The 19,014-nt window shown below is 59.8% G+C and overlaps 1 protein-coding gene across 31 annotated transcripts in view; it reads right to left on the bottom strand.

Moving 5' to 3' along the window:
- Positions 1 to 19,014, bottom strand: part of NRXN2 (neurexin 2) — a 97,638-nt gene that overhangs the window by 19,991 nt on the left and 58,633 nt on the right. For 27 of the 31 annotated variants that reach the window (XM_036101114.2, XM_036101118.2, XM_036101124.2 and 24 more), the window contains 2 exons: positions 8,933 to 9,114; positions 3,151 to 3,322 (listed from right to left, as the gene is read on the bottom strand). In XM_036101114.2, coding sequence (XP_035957007.2) covers positions 3,151 to 3,322; positions 8,933 to 9,114 — 354 coding nt within the window. Of the gene's footprint in view, positions 1 to 3,150; positions 3,323 to 8,932; positions 9,115 to 16,873; positions 17,629 to 19,014 lie in introns of those variants that run through there. The other 4 variants (XM_036101131.2, XM_078057835.1, XM_078057836.1 and 1 more) reach the window with 4 other exon arrangements.

The following is a 19,014-nucleotide window of genomic DNA, read 5'->3' as shown; positions in this document are numbered from 1 at the left end:
CACCCCTTCTCCACCCTGCCTGTCCCTCTCTCCACTCACCATTGTCCAGGCCCTGGAGATGGGGAGCAAAGATTGTGTGTGTGTGTGTGTGTGTGTGTGTCTGTATGAGAGAAACAGACTGTGGAAAGGGGTTTGTCAGTGTGCCTAGGAGTTCGGTGTGCTCCTCCCTGCACCCACAGGCTGTGGATTATCCTAGTCTATAGCAGTGGAAATGGAAATGATTTCCTTTGGGGGAATCTGGCCACTCTTCCCATTGAAACCACGTACAGTGTTCAATAACGTGTTGGCGGGGGGCGGGGGGGGCGGCTTTCCTGCTCCTCTCACACTGCACGGCTGTGCGTGCCCCCAGTGAGGCCTGGGCCCGGGCCTGCCGTGGACGTCTCCCGTGAACAAGCACATGACGTGTCCGTGTGTGTGCACAGCTGCTGCCTCCCTAGATGCTCCTGACACAAGACCTTGCCTTCCCTACGGATTTAGGTCACTAGTGTTTCAGTAAAAATGGATTGTTCACTTGTTTAGTCACTCAACAAACATTTCCTGAGTGCCTGCTCCATTCCTCGTGCTGGGTATTGGAGATGCAAAGACGAAGGCTTGGCCCTTACCCGCAGAGTGCCCCAGCCAAGCAGGGGAGACTGACAAGTGACCAGCAGTGTTCTTTGTTCTCCTAGAGGTGGCACAGGGCATCCCAGCCTGGGGGTGGGAGTGAGAGGGACCAAAGAAGACACTGGAGGAGAGGTGAAGGGGCCAGAAGGGAGTCAGGCACAGAGCCAGAGACTCAGGAGGGCAGGAGGCTCTTAGGGACCTCCTGTGTGTGTCTCTGTAGCTGTCCCTGTGTGTGTCCCAAGAGGAAGGGAAGAATGTACATCTGCCTCATTGGGGCACATAACAGTTCTAACCAAAGTTCTGTTTGTTGAGCACTTCCTCTATGCCATGCCTTTCTAGTGCTTTCTTGGGTTATTACTATGAGGTGCCTATTATCCCTATCTTTCAGAGGCGGAGACAGATTCACAGAGGCTGGATGACTCGCCCAAGGCCACATGACTTGTCAGTAGGAGGTCCAGGATTAAAAGGCCTCGGAGTCTAAGAGCTGAGTCTCCGTGCTCCCGAAAAGTCTGGAGGCCCAGGCCCTGCGCCCGTGCCGCCTGGCAGCCCAGCCCGCCAGTGTGGCTCAGGATGACATTTGGCTTGCGTCGACCATCTGCCCTCACACTGCACACAGGCAGGCACCAGGTTACCTGGTTTGCGAGTGAGGGGGCACCCAGCAGTCTTCCCCACCCCCCGCCAGGGGTCCCTGATCAGAAGAGAGCATGCATGAACCCTCCAACCTGGCCTCTGGCCTGCTGGGCCCCAAGGGAAGAAGCTCTGGACCCGAGTCATGGCTTGATGTGGTGAAGCCTTCACGTCCTCCCAGTACAACCCTGTTCAGCCCAGGCTGGAGTCCTCACTGTTACCAAAGTTGCCCTCACGTGTGTGTGGCTGAGAGCGAGAGAAGACTGATGGCCGTAGGGTAATCACACCTACACAGCCTAGCCTGTGCACCTGCAAGACTTCACACAGGAGCGTTTGTGTGCCTCAGCGACCCCACACATGCCCAGAACCTGGGTGGAGGCTGGCGTCCCTCGGCAGGGCTCGTGTTGCTCCTATGTCGGTCTGACCTCACAAGTCTTTGCAGTCACCATGTGTCTGTGGCTGGCCTGTATGTCCGTTAGCCTCTGTATTTCTTGGGGGGGGGGGGATGTGGTTCTCTTTAGCTCCAGAGAGGGTTGGGCACAAGCCTGCACGATGGGGAGCTGGGTAAGTGGGCCCATGAGGGTTTGCACACCTGCGCCTTTCCCTGTCCTTCTGCCCACACCCTTCTCAGCCAGCGTGGGGCAGCCTCTCTGCCCCCTCCTTGGCTGTAACTTCTGCCTCAGAGAGGGACTGAGGCTGCAGATGCTCTCCCTTCTCCTCAGTCGCCCCCATGTGTGACTGTGCGGGGTCGCTCAGCCAGATCATACCTCCGCAAGTCTGCATTTCTGCAGTTCTCCCCTGCAGTGGCTCCCTTCCCCTCCCCCTCAGTCTCCCGCACTGGGCTCTCCTCCTCTCCTTCCCAAGGCTCTGTCCACCTCTTCTCCCACTGGCTGGGTCCGTGCCACAGCATCTCCATATATCTCTCTGCATCACTCCGGGGCTGCCTCCGTCTCTGCTCCTGTCCCAGTGACTGTTCCCATATCTCTCCATCGCCCCTCCCCTGGCTCCCCCGCACTCTGAGGCTCTTTCTCTGCCTCCTCATCTCTCCTATGTCCTCACCCCCTCCCTCCCCTTGCTCCTCAGACCTTGGTTTGTCCTGGGCCACCACAGCCATCACACTGTGTGACGCTGTCGAACGGGGTCCATTTGCATCCCCGTGCTCCCCCCTCCTAGACTGCGAGCTCCCTGCAAGCACAGGCTGTGTCCTGCTCCCCTGTGTCGCCCGAGCCTGACACCCGGGAGGCTCCCTGTAAAGCTCTGTGGAATGTGCTTCCACCCTTGTCACTTGGCGTTCTCTCCCTTTCACCATGTCCCTTATTCCCTGAGACACTGGGGTTCCTTTTCTCTGAGCCTCTGTGGTCACTTCTCTTCCTTTATCTAGATCTCATGATATGGATCTGATTTGCTCTTTGTAAAGACTTTGGTTCATTCCTTGGTTCTGTCCTTGGGATCAGGCCTGCCTCCTCGCAGAGATATATTTTGGGTTACTGATGGATCTCTCTTTGGTTTCTTCATCTGCCTCCTCATTTCTGCCTGTCCCTCAATTCTAAACCCATCCTTTGCTCAGTCGTGTCAGACTCTCCCTATTTCTACCCCTCTTCCTCTTCTCTTCTCCCCCACCCCCACCTGGACCCTGGCCTTGCAGCCTTCCCAGCTCAGCTCCGCCCTCTCCCTCCTAGCCCACAGACTCCCACCACCGAGGTCTAGCTCCGTCTTGCGAATCCCGAGGTTTCTCTTTAGCCACGCCCCCGTCCGGGTCCCCACTAGCCTTGCCTTTCGCGCGGCCTCAGCCCAGCCCCAGCACGGCCAGAAACCTCTCCGCTTAGCCCCGCCCCCGGTGCAGGCAGCGATCCTATCAGAGGCCGCCTTGCCCGCCCCGCCCCGCCCGCAGCGCCTCCTCCGCGCGCCGGCACCGCCTACCTGCCGGGTACCGCTCATTGACCGGCCAGCTGTCCACCTGCAGGGTGGCGTTGCCGCCACTTCGAGTGAAGCGCACCACGTGGTATTTGCCGTCGCTCACGATGGCGTTGGGCTCATCGATGGTAATGTCGTCCGTGCCCACATTAAAGATCACCCCCACGGTGCCCTGGTCCTGGGGACAAGGAGGTAGAGGTCAGCAACCGGGAGGGAATAACAGTTCACTCTTTCTAGAACTCCACCTGTGACCACCACTGGCCCAGATCTGTGGCACTTCACAGCTTTAAAACGCACATCTCCCCGTCATGCCTTTGCTGACCCTCTCACCTGCCCAAAGAGGTGGGCAGGCTTGCTTCTCTCCCACATGCAGGCATGGGAGTGACCTGAGATTCAGAGAGGTTGGGACCACGGTGGGGTGCAGAGCCTGGACCGGGAGCACTTCCACTAACCCCACCTCCCTCTTGCCTTTTGGTTCGTTCAGAATATTCACAAATGTTTACAGGGCACCCATTCTGTGCAAGGGCCACTGAGCCCAGGCCCCAGACATGGTGGCTAGGACCAAGCTGGGGGCCAATGGAAGCTCAGAGGGTGGAGGATTCCCTAGCGCAAGACCAACACTTTCCTCCATGCCGGAGGAAAGACTGGCCTCCCTGCTCCCTACCACCCCCAGCCTCGAGCCTCCCCTTCCCTGCACGCTCAGCACTGAACAGGTCCCCCGGGGCCCCTGCACTAGGGCATCAACATGCTTCTGCTGGCAGCTCATCAGGCCCCATGTTGGTCAGGCCTGAGTGTGAAATCACAGGAGCAGAGGCAGGGTCTGAACTGTGTATTTTGGGGGGTGATGAGTATGGAAAGAGATCAGGGAGACAAACCAAAGTAGACTTACTAAGGAAAGATGAGCGTGTGGGTATAAGGGGTAGACGATGGGGCTGGGAGCTGAGGAAGGACACGAGAAGAAAGTGAGAGACCCATGCCTGGAGAAGGGGAGCAAAGAGTCAGTCTCAGCAACCTCTGGGACCTAGGGTCTCAGGCTCTGGACACGGCAGGGCCTGGGGAACCCTGCAAAGGCCACCCAGGATCCAGCCCCAGAAGAGTTCTGTTGATGGCACCGGCGTGAGAGGGAGCGCTTCACCAAACCCTAAAATGTGCCGGGCCCTCTCTTCTCTTCATCCCCACAGCAACCCTCTCAGGAAGCTGATGGCATTCCCAATTCACAAAGGAGAAAACTGAGGAGGTTGAGTAACACCCCCAAATCCACATCACAGGAAAAGAACCCCAGATTTGAACCCCAGTTGGCCTGACTCCAAAGCCAGTGCGCTCTCCCTCCCACTGGTCTAGGGAGACACTGACTCAAACTGCAGGGGGATGATCTGAGCAGCTACTAAGGCCAACCCACCTGAGAGACCAAAGACACCTACCTAAAGAAGCCAAGGGAAGGCCCAGGAGGGCCTAAACCTGAGTCCCCATTCCATTCCCATGCACTTGCCGGCAGCACTTGAGCTCAGCCTCCTGAGTCCCCCACAGCCCTCCTCCTGCACAGGACAGACACCCACACAGGCTCACTTAGGCCCCCTGAATCACACACAGTCATAGGACCCAGATCATCAGAGAATACACACACTCACAGGTCTTCCTGAAAGACTACCCCAGTCCAGCCTGGGCATGAGGGCCCATTCACCTGCCAACTCCTCATCCAACAGAGCCAAGCAGCTTGGTGGCACTGAGGATGGGATGCGGGGCTCACAGATGGGGCGGGGACTGGGGTTTGCAGAGAGCTGGGCACAGGGTGGGCAGCTGCGGCTCACTTGGGAGATCCAGGCCTGATCCCTTCCCCCCTCGTGGGTCCAGTTCTCCCCCTCCTAGAACCTGGGAAAGCCCCCGCCACACACACACACACACACACACACACACACACACACACACAGAGTCATACACGCATGCAGCATCTCTCCTCAGGTGCAGTAAAGCAGGGAAACTGAGGCCGGGCTCGCCTAACAAAGAGTACTCACAAGCCCCACGCACCCACCACCCACAGACTGACAACATCCCAGGGAGACTGGATGATCACATGCTCCCCACACACATGAGGGAAACAGCCGATGCTCCTCAGTACTATTATTAGCGATAACATCGCCCAGAATAGCATCAGCCCCTTGGATGCTTCGGGGGCTTTCTCCCCGTGAGGCTCAGGCCAGGCGGTGATGGTGGTCAAGGAGTAGAGGCCGCCTGGGAGCTGGGGTGCCAGGGAGGCCTGCCGGGGTGACTGGAAGGCAGGACACCCGGGTTTTCTAGGAGGCAGCTGAGCTCAGAGCCATACGCTCCGGGGGAGAGGCAGCTCCCAGAGCTGCTCCCGACGTGAAGTCAGTTGTCACTTCTGTTAAAGTCATTAATTCCTAATTCCCCAATTACCTCATTAGGCGGCAGTGGGGAGAACGCGGCCGCTCCTACAGCAAATAATTATGGGAGTCAAAATTAATTTGGCAAAGTGGAGCGACGCTTTATTAGAAACGTCAAATTGCTTTTCTCTTATTTTGCTGCCGCCTCCCCACTCTCTGAGAGCTGCTAGTGACGCGGCAGCAGGAGCTGGTGTGTTCTCAGGAGAGGAGTGGCTTGGGGGCTGCCCCCCAGGGGCTTCAGCCCTGCTGGCCGGCCTGGCGCTCCCCTCAGAGCTGGCCTCTCCCGGGGCTCCCACCCTTCCTCTGGGGCCCCGGCCCTCACCTGGCGCCCCACCCCTGCCCTCTGCAGCACCAGGCCTCATCCCTCCATAACCCTGAGCCAGGTGAGGCCTGGGGGACGCTGGGAGAGAAGAGGGGGTCCCTTCTCCCTGCACCCCGAGCCCCTACGCTGTCTCTTCAGCACTGAGGAGCCCTGTCTCCTGACCCCACAGGCACAAAGACCCGCAGGAGTGTTCAACGAGGCAGACGCAGAGCACAGGCAGATCTGGAATCCCAGACACTCGGGGTGGGGCTGATACTGAGCGCTTCCTGCAGGCCGGGCCGTGTCCCGAGGGCTTGACGCACACAGTCTCACTGGAACCTCACAGACTCCCTTTGTCCTTTTACCGTCCTGTTATCGGGCCACTCCACAGATGAGGACACTGAGGCTCGTGGGGTGAGTGCACGAGGCCAGAGCAAGGAAATGACAGAGAGGAGACTCAAGCCCAGCCCGTCAGCTCCGAAGCCATGGCTGAACTCTCACGAGTGTGCGGAGACAGAGCACAGCCCTCACTCCCAGACAGGGCCACGGGGACACAGCCACACCTGCCACAGCGCCAGGAGACTGGAGTAACAGCACATACCACTCCGCCGGGGAAGGCCCACGGGGAGCGGCACACGCGATCAGAGGCCGCGAGCCTCTCCCCCACGGTCCCTCGAGGTCCCACTGTCACCCCTGACACCATCAGTAAGCACCCAGCCCCACACGCCACACACACTCATGTGTGCCATCCACAGCCACGGTCTCTCACCTCCAGCCAGAGACACTGTCCCGCTCACACAGGCACGAACCTTCCAGGCCTTCTCCCCCAGCGACTCGCCCCTCCGCACCCCTTTCCTACACGCTTCTCTGCCTGGCCTCCCCCGTCCAGCACCCAGCAGCTGCCGCTCCCACTCCAGCTCCACTCCGCCCACAGGACATCTCACACCTCCTGCCTTTGCTCCCTGGTGTTGGGGGAGGTGTGTGCAGCCTGGGGACCCTGAAAAGCTGATGTGCACGGAGGGGCCAGTTGCCACGGTCCAGTCAGATGGGGAGAGGCCAGAGCTCAAACATGTTTCCTCGGTCCCCCTAAAGCCCGGGGCCCCCTCACCCAGATCTTTCCAGCATAGAGAGCCTGGCCACCTTGCTCGACCCCCCGGCTCAGGGGGTCCTGGCCATGGTCAGCATGTGGGATGTGGGCAGCAGGGGACTTACAGGTGGAAGTGCAGAGTGAGGTCAGAGGCCCAGGGGTTAAGACCATGAGAAGGGGACAGGGGAGAGGCTAAGTGCAGAAATGAAACAGAGCAAGGCCTGAGGCCACTGGGAAGAGTGTGGGGTAGGACTAGAGATGGGGAAAGGGTCAAGGAAGGAAAGGGGCTACCTGAAGACCAGAGTTAAGATGAAAACTGAGAAGAGCCGTGAATATGGTGGGGGGGGGGTCGGGGCATGGTATGACAGGGGGTTATGGCAGGTAGGGCATATGGTGGGCAGGGGGGGTATGATGGGTAGGGCATATGGTGGGCAGGGGGTATGGCAAGAATGGCGGGTATGCAGGTAGGGTGGGTAGGACATATGGCGAATGGGGGTGTATGGTGGGTAGGGGGTATGGTGGGTAGACGGTATGGTGGGCAGGGGGGTATGAATGGTGGGTATGGCAGGTAGGGCGGGTGGGGGTGTATGGTGGGGAGGGGGTATGGCGGGTAGGGTGTAAAGTGGATAGGGTTATGGTGGGTAGAGGGGTATGGCGGGCAGGGGGGAATGGCAAGAACAGTGGGTATGGCAGGTAGGGTGAGGAGGGCATATGGCGAGTAGGGGGGTATCACGGGTAGTGGGTATGTTGGGTAGGGGGTATGGAGGGTAGGGGTATGGTGGGTAGGGGGTATGGCTGGTAGGGGGTATGGCGGGTAGGGGTTTATGGCAGGTGGGGAGTATGGCGGGTAGGGGGTATGGCGGGTAGGGGTTTATGGCAGATAGGGGGGTATGGCAGGTAGGGGGGTATGGCAGGTAGGGGGTATGGCGGGTAGGGGTTTATGGCAGGTAAGGGGGTATGGTGGGTGGGGGGTATGGTGGGCAGGGGGATATGCAATAACGGTGGATATGGCAGGTAGCGTGGAAGGGGGTTATGAAGTGTAGGGGGGCAGGGGTAGGGCGGGTAGGGCAGATAGGGGCAGGTCTGGCAGGAGGCCCAGAGGGAGGCACTAGAAAGTGGCAGAGGTTGAGGCGGGGAGATGGGCAAAAAAGGGCGGAGCCAACTGGGCCAGGAGATCCAGGTGGGGATGTGGAGCTGGGCCAAGAGGTTAGAGAGGAGGGAGCTTGGCAGAGAGGGTACAGGGGAGGCAGGGTAAAGGGGCTGCTGGGAGGGCAAAGGTCATGGGAGCGGAGGTTAAGGGCAGAGCATAGGCAGCCGCAGATCTACAAGCAAGGTGCGGAGCAGGCACGGACTGCACTGGGGCCAGGAGATGTGAAGAAGCAGAGCGAGATAGGGACACCCGGGTGGCTCAGTCGTTAAGCATCTGCCTTCGGCTCAGGTCATGGTCCCAAGGTCCTGGGATCGAGCCCCGCATCGGGTTCCCTGCTCAGCGGGAAGCCTGCTTCTCCCTCTCCCACTCCCCCTGCTTGTGTTCCCTCTCTCACTGTGTCTCTCTCTGTGAAATAAATAAAATCTTAAAAAAAAAAAAAGTTAAAAAAAAAGAAGCAGAGCGAGAATCCAGGCAGGACACAGCGGGCTGCCCTGGGTGGTCTAGCAGTGAGCAGGCCAGTCACCATGTGGGGACGCTTCATGGGCTGCAAGAAGGGCCAGAAGGCTCAAGGAGGCCCTGTGTTCAGGAAGGTCAGAAGACACAGATGGAGTCAGGGAGTGGGGAGTGGAGAGCTTCCAATCAGCTAGGGTGGCTCCGGGAATGCATGACAGGAAGGGAGTGGGCCTCAGAGGCAGAGCCACGCAGAGGGACCTCCAGGAATTGGGGAACACATGAGGGAAGATTCGAGGTGCTGATCCCATGGCAATGAGGAGACTGAGTAGATTTGGGGTAGGAAGACCAGGGGCGGCGGGGAGGGGGTGGGGGCAAGGGCCAGGGCCCTAGATCCTTACGATGTGCAGCTGTAAGTAGTCTCCGAGGCCGGAGGCACTGTCCACCCGCACCAGTACGGCACTCCGCTGGTGCGTGCTGAAGCCCACGGCCAGGCGGTCCATCCTCGTGCTGGGCCGGTCATTGGGGGGCCACGTGTAGGTGATGAGCGCTCCCCCCTTCCCAAAGATGTATGTGGTCCCGGCTGCAAAGAGAAGGGAGAAAGGGAGATGTGACTTCAGGCGAGCGAAATTGGCAGGTCCTAGGGACTGCAACCAGAGCACAGGGCCACCGGCTTGGGCTGTGATGCCGACGGCAAGGGCCACCGGCTTGGGCTGTGATGCCGACGGCAGCCGCCAGCCCTGCAGTCCTCGGGAACAGTTGGCGGGCGGGTGCCCGGTGAGAGCCCGTGCACGCGCACAGACAGATGTAGCTGCCTCATCAAGAATTCTAGCTTTAATTACAGCAAAACAGAGAGGCAACAGAGAGAGTGACACTGAGAGAGAACCCAGAGAGAGGCTGCAAAGGGATCGAGAAGTGTATGGAGGGCAGGTGGGCCCCAGGGGGCCTGGGCCCCACCAGCTCAACTTCTCTCAGCGCTGGCGGAGGTGACAGATTAGAGGTGTGGGCTTCCGTGGGGCCAAGCTGAGCAGGCACCAAGGCGAAAGGAGCCCCAGGCGATGGCGAGAGGCACAGGGGCTGTGTTCAGCTCTGACTCATAGCCCACAGCCTGGCACCCTTCCACCACCTGCCCCCACCCCCTCCCAAGCCCCTGGAAATCCTGGTCCCAGTTTGCCCAGGACTCCTTGCTTCCACTCCCAATTAGGGGGCTGCCTGGGTCCCAAAAGAGGGGGTGCCTGGAGCCTTACCCGGCAAAGAAGAGACAGGTATTGGGGCTGGGGGTGTGGTGGTATGGAATAGAGACTGACAGCCAGAAGAGGAAGGAGGCAGAGAGACAGATGGACACAGAGGGACAGAGAGGGGTGTAGGTGAGAGAAAGTGGGAGAATGGGAGCCAGAGATGAAGGCTCCCTCTCCCTGCCCTCCCCCACCCCACCCTCCCTCCCCCTCTTAGTCTCCTCCATCCGGCTGCCTGCCGGGGGCGGGTGTGAGGTCCCTAACGATCTCAGCCCCAAAATAAACCCCATTAGTCGCCATGTTCCCTCCTGTGGCTGACTGGGCTCCCTGGGGGGGGGGCAGACGGATGGCTGGGGTGGGGGCTGGGGGCTGGTCACCCAGTTTCCGGGAAGGGAGGCTTGTCTGGGAAGCCTTAGAGGACTAGTACTCTGGGGCCTTCAGAGAAGGAAGAGAACAATCGTGCATTCTTTAGGACATAAATGGAGCAGATGAGATTCATAAAATGCTTAATTAAATAATTAGCCACTAACAAGTCCTCTCAAAGCACTTCTTGGGGGAGGGGGGTTCAGGGGAGGACTTATCCGGAGAGAGAAAGGCAGGTGGGGCCTGAGGGCAAAAGCCTGAAGTAGCCTGGGAGGAAAGGGCGGCCTTCAGGTAGGATGGGAAGCCCTGGGGTCAGGGAGCTAGGAGCCCGGGAGGCCAGGCCAGAGGAGGGCCTGAGGCCTGAGACACTTCAGAGGAGCGCAAACCCGCTCCATGTTTGCTCCATCAAGAGGGCAGCCCAGCTGGTAACACTAAGGTCCCTCAAGCACCTTGGGGCGTCTCTCACCTCAGGGACTAGGAGCCCCAGTGCAGTTTGGACCAGCAGGGATGAGGGGGCTCTACCCCAGGAAGCTCCCAAGCCCCTGAAGGAGACTAGACTCCGAGGGCCTTGGAGGGAGGCGCCATCTACACCAGCCGCAGGCCCAGGACAGAGCTGAGAAGGGAAGGCTGCTGCCTGGGTCCCGGAGAGGCAGTGAGGCCAGCAGGGCTTGGGGGTGGGGGGGTGGCAGGAGCTGCTCTCCAGAGCACTTGTCATCAATGCCCTCCATCTCCCCAGATCTGGCCAGAGAGGAGAGATGACCCCGGCCCCAGGGCAGGGCAGGGCAGGCGGGAAAGAACCACCCTGATGCCTAATAACTGGCAGAGAGAGGGAGCTTGGCTCTGCCCCCTGCCCCCAGACCAGGTATCCTTTATACCTGGGGGCCCTGGAGGCCCCGTGGTGAGGGCAGGACCCTCAGGATGGGGGCCCCAGGATTAGGTAGGAGAGCTGGCTGGAGGTAGGGTACACAGTGAGCCACACCCCCACCCCAGGCGGGTCACTTGCCCGGAAGGGGCTGGGCCTGCAAGCCAGGAGCAGGGTAGGCCTCAGCCGGGAGCAGCCTCTCCACTCCCAACACTGCAGCACTCTGGAAAACCGGCTGTTTCCATGGCAACCATAATACCCAGGGTCCTCCCTTCCCCCTCCACTCACAAGCTGTAAGTCCCAATTTGGGGTGTGGGGAGGGCTGGGGGAACTGAGATTGCTGACCTTCCTCCACACAGCTCGCCTCCCAGCCTCCCTGACCAGAGGCTGCTGCCTCTTCACCTCATGGGCTTCAGGGCCCCCCAGGTCAGACGCAGGAGGGACTCATTGGGTTTCTTGGTCCCTCAGACCCGCCAAACCCCATGTCCGTGGGACCTGCTTCCAAACCTCCCAGGTCTAAGGGAAAGGAAGCCCTTCCTCCTCACTTCCTCACCCCAGGAACCCAGACAGCACATCGCCTTGGAGAGAACCCTGCCTGAGCCCAGAGAGGGCCTGAGGAGCAGGCAGGCCCCACTCCCCACAGGGCACTGCGGCCTCCTGCCGGCACCCAAGCCCCAGGCCCCACAGCAGACCCGTCCCCAGGAAGGCACCCACAGACCCCACACCCACACACAGGCGATGACACACCCAGCTGCACACAAAGACCCAGTGTGGAGAGGAGACACGAGGCAGCATGGCGGGGAGCACACAAAGACGGGCTTGGCAGGCAGCAAGGACGGGGGCTGGCTGGGCACAGGACAGGACGGCCACACGTCCCCGCCCCCGAGGCCAAAGGGCACCCCGCCCCGAGCCCTCCAGCCCCCCGGTTCCCGGTCCCCAGCCCAGGCCCTGCTCAGCCCGGCTTCCCCCGGGGTTTACTACCCAGCTGTTCTAACCCTGCAGCCAGTTTATTACACGGGGCAGGCCTGTTAAAGCCTAAGGGCGTTTATTACACTGTGGGGGAATCGGGTGGAGATACACGCGTCTTGCACCGACAAGGTTGAATGGCTTATTGGACGGGGGCAGCAGTAATTACCCTGGGGAGACATTTCTCCCTCCAGAAGGGGGGTGGATGGCAGGCAGGAGGGTAGGGCCCTGAAGGTAACTCCCGCCTCTCCCCCCACCCCACCCCCTGCAAGCTGTCCTCCACGCCCCTGGCCACCAGACTCCCGGGGGCACGGAGACAAGGAGCCCAGGACACCACACGGCATCCAGAACCTCTAAAAGTTTCCAGAAAGGGCTCCGGGGTAGGGGCCTAAGCCAAGGCCCAGAATGTTACTCTAGGATGGCCCAGACCCACTGTCTTTGACCTCCCCATCTAGCTAGTGAGCTACATAGTGCCTAGCGGGGGGGGGGGGGGCATACAACCCTGAAGCCCAAGGCAAGAGAGCCTCTGGCCACACACAAGGTGCCACGGGCCTAGGTACCCACCACCAACGGCCCGGGGCTGGCACCTTCTGTCCACACCCAACATCGTCTGGGCCTCCTGGACCCCAAAATTCACTGATCCCAGTAAAACACTAAATGATCAAGAATCTTCCATAGAATTCCCACACACCTGCATTCTAGAAAAACACAACAACCAGCCATTAATAATGGTTAGCTAACGCAGACCCAAACAATAAACTCATTTCTTGTAAAAAAAAAAAAACCACCCACAAAGCGATGCCCCTGTGGTTAAAACTACACGTGCAGACCCTCCGCCTGCTGGCCTCCCTGCAGCATCAGAAGCCATGACAAAAACCTTCTGGTAGACCTAGAATCTGAGAAGCTAAAACTCCTGTACAATCCCGAAAAGCCATGGTCCTGGGTGCCCATAGCCCGTACCAGCTCTTTGTATATGGACCTCCACAACCCAGGGGGACCTCCACAGGTCCACATCCCTGGGCTCAGCTCTCTTGATAGAATGATATTCCTTCAATTCTTGTGCCCATTCTTGGCCATAACCACCCAGTCAGAAACCCAAGTTAACACACCCCCTTTCAGAATCAAGATCAATGCCAGCCCCCTTTAGAAGCAAGCTAGAGTGATGAATCCAGAACCCTGGAAGCTACTGACTCAGAACTGAGGCTGGAATTGACCCCACCCCACCCCCCACCCACCCGCTTCAGGGAGTAGCAGAAATGAAGGTCGGAGGGGCTGAAAGGCTCTCAAACCAAAATCGGGGTCAAGGACCAGGAGAGTGTCACCCCCTCGAGGCATTTTTAGGAGCCAGGTGTACTGGTCCCCCCATGCCCAGACTGACATCTGGTGCAGGGGTGTCAATGGGTGTCTGGCAGGTCTGTAGGGATGTTATGTAACAGGAGGGGTTGAGGGATGGAAGGTAAATGGAGGAAAGAGTGAAGAGAAGGAGGGAAGGAAGGCAAAGAGAAATACAGGGAGAAGCCAAGAGAAGGGACATGGAGAAGCGAGTGCAGAAGGAGAGGCTCCCTCACACTGGGGGATGCTAGGGAGATGTTGGGGCAGAGAGGAAGGATCTCCTCCCACCTAGAAAGCTCTCCCAAGCTGGCCTCTTCCTCTAGCCAAGCATGGGGTCCCAAGAGAAGCCTTCCCTTCACCTTTCCTCATGACTAAGGTCCGCAGAGGTGGGGGTCAGCCATAATAGATGGCCTCCTCCCTACTCTTCTAGCTGCCCTTTGACCCTCTTCCCTCCTCTCACCTGCCTGACCCTTTCTGGCTCCTCCCTTCAGGCTCCTACCACCTTCCATCCCTGTCCTGCAGCACCCTCCTTTTCCCCTCTGCTGCCATGTGGCACTGGGCAGCCATTAGCCCTCTTGGGGCTGTTCTTCTCCTCTGCACAGCAAGAGGGTGGCCATCTCTGAGGCAACCCCAACACCAACATTCCATACACACACACACACACACACGCTCTCTCCTCCATTTTCTCTCCTGGTCTCCCAGCTCTTTGCATCCTGACTCCAGCTCCTTCACTGAGCCTCCCTGTGCCACTCAGCTCCAAGGAAGGCCCCTCCTTCCAATCTGCTCACCTCCCCTGAGCCAACTCCTCTCTCGATCCCTTCTTCTTTCACCTCTGGTCCTCTGGACCTCCCCGCACACACTCTCCCCCAATATCCCTGTCTCCCCTTCTGTATCTCACCCCTCCATGTCTCGCCTCAGTGCCCAGAAAGACCGTGTCCTATCTGGGCCCCTTTGGGAGCAACACTGGGCCTCTGGGGAGCCAGAGGAGCAATGAAGAGGAAGGAGGAAGGCACAGAGGGCCAGAGAGCTCGTGGGGAGAAAAAGAGAGCCAAGAGTCAGAGAAGGTGCAGGCTGGGAAAGTGGAGGAAGAGAGAGACAAGAGAGAGTGCTGCATGGAGAGGACCCTAGCTGGGACAGGGACAGAGATGAGCAGAGGGACACTGCGCTGGGGAAGAGAGAAGAAAGCAATGGAGAGGCGGCTGGCAAGGGACCACTCTTGGGAAGTGGACAAAGACAGCATAGAGGCATGAAAAATGAGCTAAAGACGAAGTAGGAGAGCAGGGGAGAGTAGAAACGGGGTGAAAAGATTGGAAGGGACATGGGGCAAAGGTTGGGAAGCAAGGATGGACAGATGCGGAACGGGACTGGGGAGGCAGAGGTGAGCGCAGATCTGGAAGGCCCTGAGAGGCATGGCTGGGAAGGGAGAAAGATATAAGTGTGGAAGATGAAGGAGGAACAAAAGTGGAGTAAAAAAAAAATATGAGAGGTGATGGATGGGCAGAAATGGGAAGTGATGGAAGCACAGAAATGGGAGGCAACAAGGGTACAGAGTGAGAACTGGTGACAGTACAGTGATGAGAGCCCAGGAGAGTCAAGATAAAAGGTGATGGGAGCTTGGAGACGTCAGGACACCATGGGAGTCAAGATGGGAGGTGATGGGGGTACAGGTCTAGGAGGTGAAGGAGGTACAGAGATGAGAGGTGATGGGAGACAGGTCTAGGAGGTGAAGGAGGTACAGAGATGGCAGGTGATGGGGGATAGGTCTAGGAGGCAAAGGAGGTATAGAGATGAGAGGTGATGGGGGCACAGGTCTAGGAGGTGAAGGAGGTACAGAGATGGGAGGTGATGGGGCACAGGTCTAGGAGGTGAAGGAGGTACAGAGATGGGAGGTGATGGGGGACAGGTCTAGGAGGTGAAGGAGGTACAGAGATGGGAGGTGATGGGGGACAGGTCTAGGAGGCAAAGGAGGTACAGAGATGGGAGGTGATGGGGGGACGGGTCTAGGAGGCGAAGGAGGTACAGAGATGGGAGGTGATGGGGGACGGGTCTAGGAGGCGAAGGAGGTACAGAGATAGGAGGTGATGTAAGTGCAGAAGCAGGAAGTAAGAGAGGTACAGAGTTGGGGGGCCCCCTATGGAAATTGATGGCAGTATACAGGGAAGGGAAGTGATGAGTGGACTAAAATGGGAGGTGATGGGGCCTCTGGGATGGGAAGTGACAGGGGGTCTGAGGTGGAATGTGGAGGGACTGAGGTGGGAAGTGATGGGGTCTGGCATGGAAACGAGGTGAAATGGGAAGATGGCCGGACACGGAGGTGATGGATAGTGCACAGACAGAAGGTGTGGGGTGCGGTGATGGGAAGTGAGAGGCCACAAGACCAGGAAGGACAGAGATGGAAGGTGACAGGTACAGAGTCAGAAATGGTATACAGAGAACCTTGGGGTTGAAGCTATGAAGCGATGAGGGACCTGAGACGGGAGGTGATGCAGGCCGGAAACAAGTGATAGAGGTTGGAAATGGAAGGTGATGAGGTCTGAGAGGGAAGATGAAGTAGGTTTTGAGATGGAAGGTTATGAGGGGCTGAGATAAGAGGTGACAGTGGGAAGTAAGAAAGGCCTGCCACAAGAGGCTATGGGGAGACTGGGCGGGGAGGTGATGGAGCCTGGAGTGGGGGTGATGGGGTGATAGGGAGGCTGGAATGGGGGTGAGGGAGAGACTGGGAGGAGGGGTGATGGGGAGATGGACTGGGAGATTACAGGGAGCCTGGGTTGGAAGGTGATGGAGAGCCCAGGATGGGGGAACGTAATCTCTAAGCAACTGGACTGCAGAGGTTAGAGACGCTGGGGGTCAGAGGTGGAGGTAGAGCAGAGAAGAAGGGGCATGCAAAGGAGAAAGGAAGCTGGGAGAGGGCTGGGACAGTGGAAGGAGCCGCCTGTTTGGGAGGTGATGGAAGGACAGTAGGGGGGACAGAAAGGATGGTTGCTGGAGGGACAGAGGTGAAAAAGACGGACATGGAGAGGTGAAAGAGGAAGAGATGGCACATGTCAGAGGCAGAAATGACAGATGGGACAGAGGGGAGCACAGATGGGGGGACACAGATAAGAACCCAGGCACAGAGATGCTAGAGCAGCCATGGGAATGTAGGGAGAGGTAGAGGTGGAGGTAAGGCGGCTGGAGAGATGGTAAGGGGCAGAGATGGAGGAGATGGTGAGGGAGAGAGACCGGGTAGGGGCGAACTGGACAGAGGATGAAAGGACAGAGACAGGGAGGGGACGGAGCGGAAACAGGAAGGTGATGACAAACCCCAGACGGGGAGAAGGAGGTGAAGGTGAGGCAAGAGATGAGTGATGGAGGCAGAGCTGAGGGCGAGGAAGGAAGGGGCTGATGGAGAGGCGAGGGCGGGGCTGAGAAGATGGGAGCCGGAGCTGGCCGGTGAGGGAGCGCGGTCCCGCGAAGCGGAGGGCGCCGGGCCGGGCGCGCACAAGCCGGGGTGCGGCCCGCAGGGCCAGGGCCGCGCGCACGGGAGGCCCGGGGAGGGGGCGCGGGGTGGGGGGGCGGCGGCCGGCCACGGCAGCGCCACTTACCGTGCCCGCCGCGGGTGAGGAAGGGCATGCGGTTGATGGCGATGGGCACGGTGCCGTGCTTACTGTGGAAGTGGTGGACGTGGTGGGTGGTGCTGAGGCTGGAGGAGACCCGGGCCCCCTCGGCCGCCCCCAGCAACAGCAGCAGCAGCAGCAGCGGCGGCGGCGGCGTCAGGGGCCCGGCCAGGGCGGGGGGGCGGCGCGGGCACCCCCCCGGCCCGCTCCCCCCGGGGGGCATTTCGGCCCGGGGGCGGCCGCCTCACAGCCCCATGGCCGGGGGCGGGGACGCGGGGCTGTGTAGCCCCGCGAAGCCCCCCTCCGGCTCCGAGCCCCGGGAGGGGGGGATAGGGGGGTGAAAAGAAGGAAAACCAGAGCCCAAGCCTCGGTCCGGAGCCAACGAAATCAACTGGATCCCGCCGGGGAATCCGAGGTCCGCCGAGCGGCAACGCCAAGGTCCAGGACGCCTGGGTCCATCCCGAGGAGCTAAGGGGCTGCCCGCATCCCGGCGGGGTCGGAGCGGCGCAGGAGGGCCGTCAGAAACCCGGGGGAGCGCCCGGGGGAGGGGGCATGGTGCCGGGTGGAGAGGCAGGGGAGGCGCGGGGGCCAAGCAGGGATGGGAGAGCGGGGGAAATCCTGCGGAAAAACCGAGCCGGGGGGGGGGGGGAGGGGACTGGAGGGGAGAAGCGGGAGACCGACGGAGACTAGAGCCGGCCGCGCCGCTGCTGCCGCTGCCGCCCGACGGAGGCCCGGGGAAAGGAGGGAGCGGCCGAGGTGGGGGGGGGGGAGGGCGGGAGAAGGGAGGAGGGAAGCAAATCCGGGTGAGGGGGGAATGAAGGCAGGAGAGGAGGGGAGAGGAGAGGAGGGGAGCGGGGCTGAGCAGAGGAAAGGCGCGAGCCTGCGAGATTCCGGCGGAGAGATGGAGGCAGCGGAGTGTTGCTGCAGAGGCTGAGGGCTGGAAGGGAGAGGGAGGGAGGGAGACAGGAAGGGAGGAAAGGAGAGGAGTGGAGAGGGGAGGGGAGGGGAGAGGGAGCGCGGGAGGAGGAGGGGGCAGGGCAGAGGGACCTGAGCGGCTCCCGATCTGCGGGCGGCGCTGGGCAGCTCCGCCGCACGGCACCTGGCTAGCCCGCTAGGCGCTCGCCTCTCCTCTGCGCGCGCCCCGCCCCTCCCCCGCGCCCGGGCGCGCGCCACCCTCCCGCCCGCTCCAGAGAAGAGGCCCTGCTGAATAATTGAACAGGACTGAGGCTAGCAAGAGAAGCAGCTCTCTTCCTCCTCCTTCCCTTCCCCCGCACCTGGACGAACCCCAATAGGGCTCTCTGGTCCAGCACGCAGAGATGTGGCCACGGCCACCTCTGCACGCACCCCTCGGAACACACGTGCACGCTAGGATGTGGACGGGTATGGAGACACCCACGTGCGCATACAGGCACCAGTGAGCGCGCAGACACACACAGGCTCAGACACATACATGCATACATGTGCTCATAGACACTGGCACACGGACTCACAGTCAGCGCAAGGGAGGGGCACGGGGTATACACGTGGACAGAGGCACACATCCGCGCACACATACACGTTTGGCCACGAGCGATGAACAGCCAACATACACACAGACACCTCCTCCCAGCTTACCCTCCAAAAACAATGACCCAGAGCCTCAAAGGTACTCAAGAGTAAGACATGTCACACACGCATAGTCTTCTCACCACCTCCCCAAAAGGATGCTCCCCTACCCCCTGGACACCCCTGCTGGACTCCTCCAATCCTTCCTCTCGACTCCCCCTGCCCCTCCGCCAGCCTCAACCTCTCCCTCCACGGAGTTTCGAGGACACCTGTCCACTGAGTATGCCACGTAAGACAAAACCCTTTCTGGGTCACTTATGTTCAGCTGAGGAAGCCACTTAATCTAGGTGCCCCTCCACTGGGATCTGCCCCCTCCCCAGAGTTTTGGGGACCTCTGGAAAACACTTGTCATAGCCCAAGAAGTAAGTGCAGAGAGGCTCCCTTTCCCTCATCTGGATGTGACCTCTGCATCCACATCAATCTGGGTTGGGTTAGGACCAGGGAAGGGGGGTTATGTGGGGGGGAGCCAGAGGGTAGAGAAAGGAAAAGGGAGGGAGGTGGACATGGACCTGGAAGGAGCCAAA

The sequence above is a fragment of the Halichoerus grypus genome, chromosome 11, assembly GCF_964656455.1.
Source record: "Halichoerus grypus chromosome 11, mHalGry1.hap1.1, whole genome shotgun sequence".
Classification (NCBI taxonomy): Eukaryota; Metazoa; Chordata; class Mammalia; order Carnivora; family Phocidae; genus Halichoerus; species Halichoerus grypus.
Note: the sequence above shows the minus strand (reverse complement) of the source record. Positions and strands in the feature narration are given on the sequence as shown.